The 17,482-nt window shown below is 37.1% G+C and overlaps 1 protein-coding gene and 1 long non-coding RNA gene across 3 annotated transcripts; both read left to right on the top strand.

Annotated features, from left to right (window-relative positions):
• The first annotated feature begins 6,183 nt into the window (after nt 1-6,183).
• LOC116444610 lies at nt 6,184-11,224 on the top strand. Of its 2 annotated transcripts, none has more exons than XR_004240403.1 (4): nt 6,184-6,379; nt 10,414-10,556; nt 10,780-10,842; nt 11,211-11,224. It is a non-coding gene; the product is annotated as an uncharacterized LOC116444610 (long non-coding RNA). The 2 variants fall into 2 exon arrangements; XR_004240404.1 differs by lacking the exon at nt 11,211-11,224 and adding an exon at nt 11,154-11,172.
• A 122-nt stretch (nt 11,225-11,346) lies between these two features.
• CNGA1 (cyclic nucleotide gated channel subunit alpha 1) lies at nt 11,347-16,936 on the top strand (the record flags this gene model as incomplete). The annotated part of the gene is made up of 4 exons (XM_032110158.1): nt 11,347-11,441; nt 12,336-12,443; nt 12,599-12,705; nt 13,521-16,936. Coding segments are annotated over 4 exons (1,728 nt in total), but the record flags the coding sequence as incomplete, so codon positions are not given.
• Between the last annotated feature and the right edge of the window lie 546 nt (nt 16,937-17,482).

The following is a 17,482-nucleotide window of genomic DNA, read 5'->3' as shown; positions in this document are numbered from 1 at the left end:
CTTGACTTCGCAGTCCTGTGGTTAAACCAAGAGATCAGTTTCAATGTCTTAGTCTCATATTTTATTTCTGTATTTATTTTTTAGCATAGCCAGCACTCTGTATGTTAGGAGAAAAGGAACATTGCATTTGTTTTTGTGATTCTAATTACCATTCCACTTTACTATGTCTACATTATAACAACTTCTATGGAAGGTGGCTTGGATCCAGTGCAGGCTGCATGATAAAAAGAGTTTGACTTTTCTGCTTTAACATTTCTAAAACAGGTTACTGCTAAAAAACCAGAGCAATAATTTTAAATTGAATTAAATTAAAATTTTAAAGTACAATCTGAAGGTCTGGGAGCAAACCGTGATCTTCTTGTACAACATAAGCATGCCCATAGGATAAAACCACATATACAGAGAGATGCATGTCTGCAGACTGCTCCAAATTAGTATTTTCCTTCTGTGTCTTCTCAGATCTGCCAACTCTGTGTGTTCACACCCCTGTTTCTGCAAAAATGTGTCAATTTTTTGAGCTTGCTGCAATCCTGCAAGTGACTCAGTTGGCAGATCTACTGAGAAGGGAAGTGGTAATATCCACAAGGTCCTGCTGAAACCGCAGAGAAGGTGGGAGAGGGTGACCTGCCAAAGACCACCTCTTCCCCTGGCACAGCTCTTGCTGATCTGCTGCTCAGGGCTTCACTGTGGTGCAGTACCCAGAGCAAGAATACTGAGAAACAATGCAGCTAACACTTCTGTAGATATGCCTCAGTACCAGCCAAGTCCTTTAGCAGACTATGGACATCAAAGTCTAATTAATTAACAAATAAAATATTTTATCTGATTTACACCTTTGTTGACAGCTGGCTGAACATGAAGCAGCAGTGTGCCCAGGTGGCTAAGAAAACCACTGGTATCCTGCCCTGTATCAGGAATAGTGTGCCCAGTAGGATTTTGTCCCACTGAAGTTGGCACTGATGAGGCCGCACTGTGAATCCTGTGTTCAGTTCTGGGCCCCTCACTACAAGAAAGACACTGAGATGCTGGAGCGAGTCCAGAGAAGGGCGATGGAACTGGTGAAGGGTTTGGAGCACAAGTCCCACGAGGAGTGGCTGAAGGAGCTGTGGGTGTTTAGCCTGAAGGAAAGGAGGCTGAGGGTGCACCTTACACCTCTCTACAACTGCATGAAAGGAGGTTGTAGTTAGGAGAGGGTTGGTCTCTTCTCCCAAGTAAAAAGCAACTGGACAAGAAGAGACAGCTTCAAGTTGTTCCAGGGGAGGTTTTTCTTCACCCAAAGAACAGTCCACCTAGGGAAATGGTGGACTTACCATCCCTGGAGGTATTTAAAAGATGTATAGATGCGGTGTTGATGGGTATGGTTTAGTGGTGAACTTAATAGTGTCAGGTTAACTTGTACTCAACGATCTTATTTTCCAACTTAAATGATGCTATATACTTATTGTTTCTTGGCTGAAAATCTTTACATGCTTCATATTTTTATATTATAATAAACTGCAAAAATCACTATGAAACTCTTTTTCTTCTGAGAAAAAATATGAAGTCACAAAAAACTTGTGACTAACAATCCAAGTCAATGGACAGATGCAAAAAACTTGAAATCTATAATAGCGTTACAGAAGAGAGTAGGCATAATTCATTGGTGAATACTTCACTGATGATTAACAGTTTTCATACTCAACTTGTTTTGAAGAACTTCAAGACAATGTCAGGAAGAAACAAATTACATAGAAGTAATTTATCAATATTGATATATTTTTCTTTATTTTGGATGACATGTAAAGGTCAAATGGGAAAGAAAATAAAGTATTGATATACAATCTTAGCAACTGACATAAAGAGGAAAAAGATGCCAGTTTACCATTCAAAATTACACTCTTGACTGATTTAGAGCAATGCCTGGATCATGAGCTAATGCAAATCAGCACAGACCCATTTAATTCCCTGGAGCTACGCCAGACACAGCTAAGCACAGATCAACCTTTTGTGTATGAGGTAAAAATATGCATGTACTAACAGTCAAAGCAATTTTGTGGCAGTTCCCATTTCTCCCAAAGAGGAATAAGTGTCTCGTGAAACCCTGCTATACCTTTCGGTGTTATTGCACTATTTTTCCCCTATTAAATATGTGGAAAATTCAGGAGAAAATTTATGTTAAAGTCCTGCTACTTATGTAGTTACATAACTTCATTAATTATGTAATGTATGAAAGGTTTCATGAAACTTTCCTTATAGTCAGCAAGCACTGACTTTAATTGTTGGTCTTCAATAAAAATGGAAGCACTGACTATCTAGCCAATTTTTATCTTTTACATTTATAAATAAAAAAGGCATTGGAAACCTCATTTTTGTGGCTTAATAAACCCCATCTTTACCTCTGTGTTAGCCATGAATGACTTAATTTCCATAATTTGTGTGACTCCTTGGCGTTGTTATAAATTCTTTAATCTTGTTGAGGATTTTTTTTCTCATATGCATATACATTGACTTCCTTATGCAATATTTAATTATATTATTGTAAATACTGAAGATGATGACAACAAGTTTCACGACAATTAGAAAGCCTGTTCACTGTGCAGCCAGGTACAGACATGAGGCAAGATCTATTTCTTTTAAATTATTATTTAGGAAAATTGCCTGTGGCGTTTTTAAATCCTGTCATTGTTGCTCAGCTGGCCCATTCTACGTTTACTCTGCTGGCAGTTGCTGCTATGTGACAGTGTCAAAACATGAGCTCTGTTCAATACAGAAGCTACAGACAGGTTTCTTACCTGTCCTGGCATGCAGCCACAAAAAAATTACTGAAGTAGATTTGTGAGTGAAGCTCTGACCATAGGAACTCCATCTACCCCACTACTTGGTGAATTAGTGCAGACCTGCAGGAGCAATATGTGAAGAAATTAACTTCAACTGAGAAAAAAAAGTCTCTAGACTGAAGTTCAAAATTATTAGATTGCTGTACTTGCTGTACAGAGATTATTTGTAGACATCCCTTATAAATGCCCAGATAGTGCCACCTTAACTCCTTCTACACTACAAAGAAGGAATAACATGCAAGGTTAGATTTATTAAACCTTTTTTATCTACAGTGCATTTTCTATCACTCTTATCAGTGGCAATATCATATATTGATGATTTTTGTTTAAGCAGAACTAATATCAGTCGAATCACCTTTATATGTGTAAACATTTTACCATCATTATTCTGTGCAACCAACCAAGACTTCCTGTGCTATTTTAACTTGAAATAAAATTCTGCTAAACAGAAATACTGACTGTACAGAGCTTCTGGAACTCCTCTAGGGTCACTACAAGTAGTCATTATCCCAATTATACAACTGAATGAAGATCTAGTGTTTTCCAGAAAGTTTTCTGATAAGCCAGTCTCTCTGTTCCCTGCAGATTTCAGTCTGGGAGTTGAAGAGACATCTCTGGGGAGAGACACCCACCGAACCTGGGAGGCACAAGGATAGTCCTACTGCAGATTCATCTGAGGGCACAGAAAAAACTGCTGGGCATGGCCAGATGCCGCATGGACATTTCAGAAGTGCTAATCCCTGTGCAGAGTAGTCATGCAAAAACTAGGGTCTGGACCTGGAAGATGATGGTGAAAGGCTTTGACACAGCTTCTGAGCACACTGTGTGGTGCTGTGCTCTGTGCCTCAGAGCACTTGCAGTCTGTCCAGTGCTTTGTGATTCCAGCCTCATCTGCACATGGGAATCCAACACATCAACACACATCTTAAATTGCTTCTATTTCACTCTCCATCATGCACCCTAAAGTAAAAATACAGTACCACCTACTGGTGGAGACACTGTTGGCACTGATAGTTTTCCAGTCATCAAGCCTCATTGGGGCCAATCGAGCTTCATGACACTGAATTCTACACAAGAGCGTATTAAATAAGCCAGAAGCCCTGAAGTCTTCTCAGCTACAGCACTTCCAACATAACATTAGTTGCTGAAATTGCATCAGCCCTAGAAAAAGACAGAACAGTACTTGCAGAAAATAAGCCTGCCAAAATTGTGGTCCCAATCCAAACACCCATCTGTTTACACAGCTTCTACACAGTAAGCTGAAAGGCAATGTTGTGCCATTAAAACCCACTTATTTGTAAGTCATACATATATATAACGTATCTAGTGTTTTGGCTGTGGGTGTCTGAAACTACAGGTAGCCTTAATAGGATTGAGAAGAATTACAGATGATGACAATGCAAGATGCAAAAATAGATTATAGTTGGCCTACTAAAACAATAATCCATTAGTGCAGTCATTTTCCCATTAGTCAAGGTTACTTCACTGGAATACAGAATGACAGGAAAAATATGTGTGAAAAAATATTGGTGCGAAACTAACATAATCGTCAGTGAAGTCAATGACAGCTATGTAACTGGCTTTTAGAGGTGGGCAGAATTGACACCGCTGTGTTGAGCTCATCCAGAATTTGTCCTGCAAACATCTTCACAGGTTAGTGAGGCTCTGGCCACTGTCAGACAAGGAACTGGACAGGCCTAGTAGGACTCATCTTCCTCTGCTTGAGGGCTTTGAAATTAAGAAAAAAATAAGTTAGCATTCCTTTCCAGGACTGATTATTTTAAAAGAAAACTGGCAGTTCTATAGCAGAGTAAAAAGGTGTATCAACTCTTTTGTGACACACAACAAAGCACATGTCCCAAACATTTAGTACCACCACATATTCACAAAATCACTGCTCAGCACTGAACATTGACATCTTTCCAACTGAAAGCCGGGCAAAAACCCTTGAGAATGACAGAGGTAAAACTGACCAAGATTCAATACTAGTTGGATGCAGTGACCTTCTGAGATTCCTTTCATATCTATGATTTTAGGATAAGAGTTGCATTTCAGCTCTTCAAAGACAACAGTGAAGCATATGCCAGAATTTAGATTATTCACTTTATCTATTTATTATGTTGCATATCTTACTCAAAACTGGTGTATTTGGCTTCCATTGTGCATAAGATTCTGCATTTCCTTGTTGCCCATTACTGTCTTATTTAAAAATAATTTTTATTCCTTAAACCTCAAATACATATTCTCTTTTCTGGAAAATGGACTGTCTTCAGGGTTGGAAAGTCATAGCAGCAGATGTGTGTAATTTGTTTCTGTTGTCAGGAGGCTGACATGTGATACTCAGATTTGGGTTTGTGATTAAATCTATAAACTCAGTCACCTGGGCTGCAAGATTTAAGTTGGTTCCTATGATTGCTAATGACAATTTTTCCTGCTGCCCTTGGTTATAGAAGCAAATGTGTCATAATCCTGGAGTCCCAGGGGCTGGACTGCTTTCCTGAATTCTGCTTGTTGTGAAGCAAAGTTAAAATGTAATTCAGTAACTTCAGCTATGTCTCAATTGTGACAAAGATATAAATTTAATTTAAATATTTACCTCCTTTTGCTGCTTGAAAGCCTTTTTTTTTTTCTTTTAACCAAACTGGGCCATGTAAAACATTCCAGATTGAAAAATTAATCACTCAAAGTTCAGAGAACATGATTTTCCTCATTCTTACAGTATCCAGCAGTGAAATATGAAAGGTGAGTATGCAAATACCATCTTTTCTTTTGAAGTATATGCTAGGATCCTCATAGGGCCTTTCTTGGCTCTCTGGCCACTACAGATGCACTCTTGCACATTTCTAATGGAGGATGAATGCATCTACTTAAAACCTCTTGTGAAGTCATAATCCATACTGAAGTTAAAGATCTGTTCAGTGTCTTAGAACTTCATCATGGTATTGTCCACTAAAAATGTATCCACAATTCACTTGATTTTTTAAGCATCAAAATATGTTGTGTTATATTATTTAAGAAACTTAAGTAGTTTAAAATATAATTTCATGTTTTTCAGCCATATGGTATACACATTAAAATAAACAGGAAATTTTCATTTATAGTGTTTTATCTATTACAGTGAAAAACTGTTACGACAGTTAAAAAGCATCTGCAATATTAAGAAAACAAATGAGCAGTCAATACCGAATATATAGTTATTTACAATATTTTTTTCTCAGTTTCAAAACAGAGCACACTCCAATATTTGTCACTTCTTGTGCTTGTAGATAGGACTAGTAAGCTTCTGCTCAGGTGAAGGATAATACTGACTGCCACTGTCACTTTCATCTCCCTCTAAATCTCAAAATCCATCACTAGGTTAAGGAAATCCTCCTCTAATAACTATGTCCTTCCTTGGGAATAACACAGAGAACTGCACAGGGGCCTGGCTCTTTGTGAAATCATTCAATAAGGATTTATTTATGAAATGCTGATTATATGGTGGTTCTGCTTATGTAGTAAGGAAATGTGGCTGATTTAAAGGACTGAGATCTCTATTAGAAGGAGCAGATTGCATTCCCAAGGTAAGCATGCACACTGCTTGTTGAACCTGCTTATTGCAGAACTGCTAAAGACTCTTAGCATGTTAGAAAAGACAGACCATGCTGTAGCATGCTGCAGATTTCGATGCTAATGAAGATTTTTTTGCTGCTTTTTGTAAAGAAAAAGATTAGATCTTTATATGATGCCAAAATCTGTTCTAGGGTATCCTTATTTAAAGCATTTTCTACATGAAAATAATGACTAGAGATATGAATGTAGTGGGCCAATAAGAATGGGAGAAATATGTAAAATAAAAAAGCAGGAGAGATAGAAGCTGATCTTCCATTCACCACAATCCTGTTAAAGGTTAATACTGCCTTCATTTTCTTGCAGCCCTAAAAATTTTAATGTATAGTAATTAATATAATTAGTTTTCAGGTCATAATGCTTGAAAACTTGGTTGTTTATCATAGTAGTTACATTTAAAAGAATCCAAAGTAGTAAAAGAAAACTATTTGGGATGATACAGTAAAAACCATATGGTAGAAATCTAAAAAACCTCTAGAGAAAGCATCTATTACCTTTTGAACTTGCTACCTAAATATGATAACGTGAAAATGTGCATCCCAATTTTAAAAAGCAGTGTAACAATTTGTGACAAGTATCAGTTTAAGGAAAAATATGCATGACTACAGAATTGGAAATGTGATGGTGATACAATTTAGTAAAAAAAACCTGAAATGCTTGAAAATGCATTAAGATGAGTCCAGACCCACTGAGTTTAATGCGACGTTTTCTACTGTGCCCAGTATGGGGGTTTTGTTACAGAAATGCTGTAACAAGGTAACAACAGTCCCCAAACTAGTTTTAATTACTGTGTCCGTCCAACTTACACTGGGCACATGCTGCATTAGCACTTCTGTATCTTAGACTTGGGAACTTAAACCCCTCCCAATTTTCTTTGAGACCAGTGGAATTTGAAGATATTCTTGTGCTACACATCCTGACTAATTGACAAGGAAAATAACCTGGTGCAGCATTCACCTAAGCTTGACATTCAAACTAGGTATTTTGAGACTACAGGGTAGTCAATACTTCAATTTCTATGCCATTTAATGTTTCCAGTGCCTCAGTAATATGAAATGTCCAGTCCTGCCTGAAATGGCAGCTCCTCTTTCCCAGCAAATCCTATGCATGGCTGCCATGGCTGCTTCCCCAGAACACACAGTATCCCACTGTGCTTCCACTTAAAATATGCGCAGTCGAGGTGGGTCACAATACGGATATAACACGTTATACTGTTATATATGGAGATTAACAACTCAAGGCAGTGGGAAAAAGCATCTAATTCTACAAAGCCTCTTTTATACAGTTTCTAGGTACTCATGCTGTGTCCCCATCGGCTTCTACGTTAACACCCCACAAAACTACTGGTTACTTGCAACTAACACCCATCTAAAACAATCTAAAGCAAATAACAGCCTCCCTGAACCAGCTGTGCTTTCTACATCTGTTGTTTTGGGTTCTTGCTTCTGTTGATGTTAAAACTTCTCACAGGTACAAACCAAATTCTCAAGGGTACAAAGTGATTGTGTCCAAGTCGAGCCCTGTGAAACTCTCAGAGCAGCTTGCTGGTTTCCACAAAAACAGACACCAGCAGAACCAGAGGAATTTGTTTATTTGAAAAAATAAAATCCAATTAACCTGAAAAACCTGGGAATGTAGAGGATACAGACTTTTTCCACAGCCTTCAGGCTACATACCCTGGATTGGTGTTATTTTTGGACACATTCTGTTTTAACATACTTAACATCATCTTTAACATCCAGTACAAGTGCAAATCAGTATGTCTGGAGAGCACAAAGATTATTTTGTTTTGTTTGGTTTTTGTTCTTCAAATAAAAGAAGACTTAAAGAGCAAATGTAAACATGAAAAATGTGTGCCTATGTAGGAATGCTGGAACTGTGAGTCCTAATACAAACTGACTGGATTAGAGCCCACACTGCTGGAGAAATTTTCTCCCTTGAGATTAATGCATTTGCATTTGTCTGGTGCTGAGTTGGACACAGCTTTATTTTGCACCATTATTTGTGAGGCCCTGTGGAGGATGTAGGTTTAATTAGGATGGAATTTTGTGTGCTAGCATTAGGAGAGCTTTCAAAGCATCTGTAAGCAGATATAAAGCTACTTAATTCAACCTGGTGTAATGTCAATCTTCACACTTTCAAGCAGTAAGTCAGTGGAAGCTCTAGTATAGCTTTTAGTCTCCTGATGAATCTAACCTAAAGTTTGCCGTGTCTTAGAAATTTGTAATATTTTTATATCTATTTATCTTAGACCCGATCCTTGCTGGTAAGCATTTAAAGACTGACCAGCAATATTGGACTACGTTTATAACTATTCATGGAATAGCATATCTTAATCTTCAATTTTTATCTTTCTGTTTTGTAGAATGTTATATCTCAGTTGGTCAGAGCATGGTGCTAATAACACCAAGGTTGTGGGTTTGATCCCTGTATGGGCCATTCACTTAAGAGTTGGATTCAATGATCTTTGTGGGTCCCTTCCAAATTAGAATATTCTGTGATTCTGTGATATTGCTGTATTATATTTTGCACCATGTGTCATTCGTGCCTGATGAGTGCTGGAAACATGTATTTCCTCTCCTATTTCCTGTATAGGTGTATTTTTAGTTTCATTGACAAATAATGGAATTCAAGTAAGTCTGGCAGAAATACGTCAGCTGTATCATTCTGCTTCTCCTTCGTGATGTGCCAGAAGACACTGCTCTAAGACTGATCCATACGGCTTCGACCTCACTTATCAGTGGTACAGACACTCATTTGCCAGTCTCTGGCTTACAGACATCTCTATACTCTGATTTCCCACATGCAGGGAAATTGTTACTGCAGTGGAAAGCATCTGTTTTATAATGCTCTCTAACTGGTCCTGGCAAGACCAGATCACGCTGGTAGACAGAATTCATGCCTAAAGAGTTTGCAATCTCACTGATGCCAAGATATAACTGACAGCGTTGTAGGAGTTAAGTGGTGAAAAAGGAGAGCAGAAGTTAATTACACCAGTGCTAGAAAATTGTGCAGTGGAATGTACTGTCTTAGCTATAAAACATTTTCAGGTGTTTTTTTCCTTTAGATTAACAGACCAGACATAAAGAGATACTAACATTTCTATTTAGGTGTTTATATACTACCTGCTATAGGAATAAGGAAACTACTACAATAGTCTTACCCTCTTTTTTACAGAACCCACTCTTCGGTCTCAACAGAATGTAAGTCTCAGGTATCAGATATATTGAGATTTCTTTGGACCTACAGCCAGGGGATACTTTTTAGTCTGGTTTTCAGGATGTCATCTGTGCACGAATCTGTTTATCCATCTTGATACAGTGTTTCAAGTGTTTGGTTCAAAACCAAAAGAAACAGTGGTAGATGTTTCAAACACAATTGTTTAAATATTTTCAAAGTATGTGTCAAAACTCAGGAGAAAGACCTAAATTAATGCTTCCCTAAAGATGTGTACAACTTTCCCTTTAGCAGCAGTTGCCTGGTCATTTTCTTGTCTGGTGGGAATGTCATGGCAGACAGGAAACTGCAAATATTCTTGTTGATCTCCAGGAAAGTGCAGAGGGATTCTTTGTGGAACAGGGGCATATGATACCCCAGGACAGTCTGGGCAACCCAGGGCTGCTGCAGAAGAACCCCTGAAGGGGCTCTGGCTGCAGATAGGCCAGAAAGACACCTGGCTGCAGGCAGCCTTGAACAGCCTTGGGAAAAGTTACACACTGGTCGGCTCCCTCGCTGCTTAGAGGCTGTCCCATGGGAACAGGGCGTGAAGCTTTGTAAAGTAGATATAAGTGAGTGTAAGTAAACAATGAAGGGGGCACGATGCTCAAAGCGTATCGGTGCTCATATCGTGACTCTGGCCGGTCTCCCCAGCACTCGGAACCGCCCCCCCCCGCTAAAGGAAAGCAAGGATGTAAAGGATTCATTTTTAGGAAAAAAAGACCCCCTACTTCTTCTACTTGCGAAATGACTTGATTTTTTTTTAATTCAGCTTTCTCCAATTATCCAAGTTAAGACAAACTTGACCATGAAGGTAGGAGTGATTGAGACCCATCATTCCCATACAATTGTTCCCAGTGTGGTAGTGCATGACACCAGTAAGGACCCTGGATTGATGCACAAAGGGGAAAACAGGTATGTCAAATATATTTAGCGTCAGTTTGGGGTTTTTTTACGTTTGATAATTTGCATAGGATTATCTAAGCACAGATACTTGCTATCATATAATTTTCTACACTCTTAGTAATAAACTAAGTTTTAAAGATTATAGTATATTGCTTATTGTAAATATTTAGGAGATTTTTTTTTTTAAATTTCAGCTGATATCGTATAACTGTGTTGTTTCATTGTTCCCCAGGCAACAATATCTACCTGGAGTATTTGCATGCTACAATATTAACAATAATAGTAATAAAGATGAGTAAGTATCTTTGCCATTTGATAAAATAACAGTACTACAATTTTGATTGTTAAAGCAGAAATTAGTAATTATAATATATATCTAATAGTTTCTTTAGAAACAGTTATGTCATTCAGGTAAGCCCAAAAGAGACTGCATGTACATTTCAACTTCATGCACATCACTTATGATGATCATCCTCATTACCAAAGTTACTGATATTGTATCTATTAATTTAAAATAAAAGTAGTTCTAGGTGTATACAATAAGCAATAAGAAAAATAGCTTTTTGGAAGGTCGAACACCTAAGTATAATGTTATCTAATACATAGATGTTGAAGAAAGGGGATGTGCATCCCATGAGCCTGTCATATTTTTCTTTTTCTTAGAGAGGAGAAGAAAAGGAAAAAAGAAAAGAAGAGGTAAGATGAAGAGTAATAATACTACTATTTCTAAGATATTTAGGTTTTTTCTAAATATGTTTAACTTGGTCTTTAACAATGGAAATTATTTCTTAGCAAGCCAGAAAAAAAAAAGGATGGAGAAAGACAAAAGAACAAAGAAAAAAAGGAGAAAAATAAAAATAAAGATAAATTGAAGAAGAAAGAAAATATAGAAGTGTAAGTATTTTTCATTTAGGTCCTGTTATGCTGTATAATAAAACTGCTTTAGATGTAAGAACAAATTCATTCACAGATGTCCTGTAAAGATGTTTATACTTTAGTGAACGAGTGTACAGGCTGCTGTTGTTCTCCCTAGAGTAGAGTTGTTTTGACTTAACTTCATATGTGGACAACAGAAACATGCATGCATGGAGGTGATCTGAAAACGTTAATCAAGATGTATCTGCTTTGGATTCTGATTATCTAATATTTCTTGGATAAAACACTGCAGCAAATGATGTGCCAGTATAAAGCAATCTCTTCCACACACAAAGGCACCTACAAGCAAGTAAACTCTTCTATGCTCTAAAAGTTGTCACTTTATATTCTGCTTGGTAAATTCATAATTTTCTGGCTAAGGAAGAGAAATTTAAAACAGTGCAGCAGAAACCTGTGTTGTATGATTTCCTATTCTTTGGTTTCTTTATGTAAACCATGCCAATGTTTTGTCTTCTTCAGGGCTAGACTTTTCCCAGTGAGAAAGGCATGATTCGTCTCATAATTTATAATTATTTAAAAATTAGTAGTCACATAATCTCTTTTTTTTTTAATGACAAAATCAATTATCAGACAAAAGAGTTATTTGTGTAGAAAAATAAACTTTAAAATTACATGTGCCACTATAAAGTGAGACTGCCAAGCTAATTTTGCTCAGCAAAATTTAGATTCTAAAGTTTGTGTCTCAAGTCACCAGCTTCATATTTTCCATGCATTTGAGCAAGGAAGTTTAACTTTGATAAAGACCATTTATTTGACAGTAATAATTACTGGAATGCTTCATTCCTCAAAAATTGATATGTGTATTTCAAGTCTCTCATTAAATCTCTTTTTTTCCCCCTGCTTACCACTTAGGAAGAAGAAAGATATTTTCACCATTGATCCAGCAGGAAATATATATTACAACTGGTTGTTTTGCATCACAATGCCTGTCATGTACAACTGGACCATGATTATTGCTAGGTGATGTACTCTTTAATGTACACTATAATGACTACATAGAACTTCTGGAAAATCATAATATCCCTAAATAGATAAAAAAATTCTATTCACCACTGATTCGTGCAAGTATTTAATTTTTGTTTCATGGTAATTTACTTTTGTTTTTTCATATTTAGAGCCTGTTTTGATGAGCTTCAGCATGATTACTTAATGGCATGGTTTATTATTGATTATGTTTCTGATGCCATTTATGTTGCTGATATGTTTGTACGGACAAGGACAGGTAAATATACTCAATTAATTATTGCTTTTTATATATTTATGCCAGGTTTTTTGCAAATCAATATACTACTACTTCTCTTACCTGAATAGCCTTGATGAGGTGCAATAGTGAAAAAAGACATTGAGAGATTTCAGAAAGACTGCAGCCTCACTTTATAAGTAGGAGAAATTCTGATGTAATTCTGATGTATTACTCAAAGGGCACATAAAGTTTGAGATATGCAGGTACAAGCTGTTCTGCCGGCAGCTGACTCATCAAGACAAAATAAACATGTGGTGCAGCCAGGTGAGGATCGGGGGTTCTGAAAAAGCAACACCTAAATCTGGTATGAAGGGGAGATTCAAGTATTTGCTTGATTTTCAAGACCATTGAGCAAGCAAGACATCCTATTAACTTCGACTGCCACTATTTATTTAAAAATATTATCCTAATGGAGTTATTAAGTAGATACACTCAATATAGAACTGAAATTCCTGTGTTAAAATTCTTTCCCCCATTAACCACCCTTCCTATAGCTTGTGGAGGTTTTTTTGGAGGGGAAGGTGGTTTTTTTCAGATGTTCACAATAGTTGAAAAGTGGAGGAAAAGAATCAGAACTAGAAATTTTTATCTTTCAAAGCTGTATAGTTTAGCTCAAGCTGAACCATGTAGCACTAAGCTATTTGAAAATAAGAGACTGAATATTAAAAAGTAAGAGAAGTTATGTTCCATATAGAATTTGCACCCAAAATATTTTTCAAAGTAGATTTGGACTGACATTAAACACAACACATTTGAACTTGTAGCATTTTTTATTATCTACAATTTTATTTTAGGTTACCTGGAGCAAGGTCTTCTGGTGAAAGAAGAACAAAAGCTACGAGAGAAATACAAGAAATCTTTTCAATTCAAACTAGATTTTCTGTCAATCGTACCAACTGATCTCTTATACTTTAAGTTAGGATTGAATTACCCAGAATTAAGAATAAACAGACTACTCAGAGTAGCTCGGATGTTTGAATTCTTCCAGAGAACAGAAACCAGGACAAACTACCCAAATATCTTCAGGATCTCTAACCTTGTCATGTACATTGTGATTATTATTCACTGGAATGCCTGTGTGTATTACTCGATCTCAAAAGCCATTGGATTTGGGGCTGACACATGGGTCTACCCCAACACCTCAGATCCTGAATTTGCCCGCCTGACTAGAAAATATGTCTACAGTCTCTACTGGTCAACACTGACCCTGACTACTATTGGTGAAACACCCCCTCCTGTAAGAGATTCTGAGTATTTCTTTGTGGTTGTTGACTTCTTGGTTGGAGTGCTGATTTTTGCTACCATTGTTGGTAACGTGGGCTCTATGATCTCCAACATGAATGCTGCCAGGGCAGAGTTTCAAGCAAGGATTGATGCTATCAAGCAGTACATGCACTTTCGGAATGTGAGTAAAGACATGGAAAAAAGAGTTATAAAGTGGTTTGACTACCTGTGGACAAACAAAAAGGCTGTGGATGAAAGGGAAGTCTTGAAGTATCTGCCAGATAAACTAAGAGCAGAGATTGCAATCAATGTTCACCTGGAAACGCTAAAAAAGGTTCGGATTTTTGCAGACTGTGAAGCTGGTCTGCTGGTTGAACTGGTTTTGAAACTCCAGCCCCAGGTATACAGTCCTGGAGATTATATTTGCAGAAAAGGAGATATTGGACGAGAGATGTACATTATCAAAGAAGGCAAGCTGGCAGTAGTTGCTGATGATGGAATCACCCAATTTGTGGTTCTAAGTGATGGCAGCTACTTTGGAGAAATCAGCATTCTCAATATCAAGGGTAGCAAAGCTGGCAATCGAAGAACAGCCAATATTAAAAGTATTGGATACTCGGACTTGTTTTGTCTGTCCAAAGACGATCTCATGGAGGCTTTAACAGAGTATCCAGATGCAAAGGCAATGCTGGAAGAAAAAGGCAAGCAAATCCTAATGAAAGATGGCTTGCTGGACATTGAAATTGCAAATTTAGGAAGTGATCCTAAAGATCTGGAAGAGAAGGTCGCCTACATGGAACGTGCTATGGACAGGTTACAAACAAAGTTTGCCAGGTTGTTGGCTGAGTATGAAGGTGCACAACAGAAACTGAAAAAAAGACTTACACAAATAGAGAAAATATTGAAGCCAGTTATAGAGGAAGAGTTTGCAGACTTAGAAGAAGCAGATCCATCCACAGATAAACCTGGATTGTCAAAAGCAGAATAAAAACAATGGAAGTTGCCAATAAGACTGAGGGTCAAATCCTGACTGGGGCTGAATACATTAATTTCTAATCTTTGTAGTACCTGGCTATTAATTACAAAGAATTATTTGTTGAGACAATGTCACTAATCTCCTACCAGCAGCATGTATTTGGCAGGTTTGGGGCAGAAAAAGAAGAATCAAGAAAGAGAATGGAAGATAACACTTTGCTCTTGCACAAACAGGTGGTATTATCTGCTAATGTGTTATGTACACTGTCATATACTGGCAAATATTGGAAGTTTTGCTGGCTGTTTTAAAATAATTTGTGTCTGCTTATGGAAAGAATGAAAGGTTTGGTAACAATTATATTATTTGAAGTCATTAACCTTTATTTTAATATTAAATTTGTGTATAAATGAGCACATTTTAATATCTATCGATTAACATGAAATTAATTAAGTATGGGATATTAATGCAGATGAGAGTACTGAAGGCTGTAAGATGTGGAAAATACTATTACTTCACTGGGTCCACCTTGGCTGATTGCTTGAAATGTAAGTGGGCAGTTTGAAATGGTCCTTTTTTCAGGATAATACATGCAAAGGCTGGAATATAGAGAGGAGAAAATACAACTTTTTGCAAGCATCAATATGAAAGATATGGATGGCTCACAATCTAATGTTCTTTCCACAATAATAACAAAAAATATACAAATATACAAATAATACACCAATAAAAATATACAGTAAAGATTGTTCTGTTCCATGTAATCATATGGCTGCTAACATGAACTATCAAGCTTTGAAGATTTGTAATTAAAAATGTTTATGTCCCTAATGTAACACTGGTTTATGCTGGCAGGGTGCAAGGGGAAGACATGACAGCAACAGGCTAAATTCTTCCTACTGGGTCTTCTGTAGATGCTGTTAGGGGAAGAATATGACTGAAGAGGCTGTTTTTTCCCACTGATAGAGTATTTCTTTCTTCATAACTACTTCTGGGATAGTAAAATCTACAGATTCATATCCATTTTTCAGCTGCTTTAAGATGTATTATCTCCTTGGATTTTCCCCTAATTTATATCTTTTTTTATTGGCAAAAAAATGGTTTGCTTAGTCGTGGACTCAGCTGGGTGTTTGCAGATGGGTATTTTCAGTAGAAGTTTATCACAGGCACATAACATTGGATAAGTTTAATGAAAGGGAGAGAAGAAAGGGACTGTAGTGAGAGAATGGTAAATACTCTATTTAGGCAAATTTGATTATCCTGAGCAATTGAACTGCCACTCTTAAAAAATACATATGTACACGTTACTGTCAATAATATCTCTACACTTGCATTCTCCCCTTAATGAGATGGAGATAACATAAATTGGGTGACTTATAAAGTGCATTCCTTTCTGGCTGTTGTATTTTTTATAATGCTGATACTTTCCAGGATGCCTGAGATCTATAAACAACTCCTGATATACTGCAAGGATGAAATTTTATTAAGTACTTAATGCATAGGATATATACAGAACAACAAGGGTAAATATAAATACAAAATGGCTGTTCATGCCCTGTTGATCCTGTGTTTTGAATGACAAATGACTTAATTAGTTGATAAGGGGAAAGGGTATGCCATCCTGTCAGTAAAGATTCTATCCTTGTACACAGGAGGAAGGATTATTCTGGCATTTAGCTATATGGTGAGTGTTGAACTTTTCAATCAGCATTCTTCCAGCTCAGGTCTTGAATATAATTTGCAATCTGTATGCCAGCAGCAAACTATCCTATATGGCTAGTAGGCACTTAGGAAGCACTTTTTTCCTTTGTTGAAGTACTTAAGACTTTTTATTAGAGAAATGTATGAGATGATATTTTAATTTAAAAAGGCAGATATCTATTGTTAACAATTTTTTTTTTATTGATCCTTCAGCCTAAGACATGAATTGTATTCACTACCTGCCTCTTTCTTGAGAATAAAATATTCTTTGATTTTAACCACTTCAAAATAAAACAGAAAACCAGAATTGGCCTCCAGTGGTTTGCTTACTATTTTCAGACTATTTATGGCTGGAAATCTTGTATAACTTAACTTTTATGAGAAGGTATTTGCTGAAATGCAAAGTTTCCTCCTGGCACACGACATAATGTAAGTGCTATAAGGAAATGGCGATAAAATTAAAACTATTTCAACTTGCCTTTATTTGTTAGAACTTAGGAGGCACCCAAGTTCCTCAATATATGTTTCTCTGTGCTAAAACTTTCTGGATGTACTTCAGTAAAGTTTCTAAACAGGCTTTGTGGTTTTTTACTCTCAATACTCCAGGAGCTACGAAGTTATAGGAGTTACAGGAGCTATGAAGAAAATGTCTGCAAGAGCCGCATGCTGCTGGAGCGGCTGCCAGGAATTTACTCTAGAGACAAGGAGGCTCGGGGGGACCTTACCGCTCCCTACAAATACCCGAAGGGGGGCGGCAGTGAGCGGGGGCCGGTGTCTTCTCCTAAGAGAGTAAGAGACAGGACGAGAAGAAATGGCCTCAAGTTGCGCCAGGAGAGGTTAGATTTGGGTATTAGGAAA

Source organism: Corvus moneduloides, chromosome 5, assembly GCF_009650955.1.
Source record: "Corvus moneduloides isolate bCorMon1 chromosome 5, bCorMon1.pri, whole genome shotgun sequence".
In the NCBI taxonomy this organism is placed as follows: Eukaryota; Metazoa; Chordata; class Aves; order Passeriformes; family Corvidae; genus Corvus; species Corvus moneduloides.
This window is presented reverse-complemented; position numbering and strand designations above follow the sequence as displayed.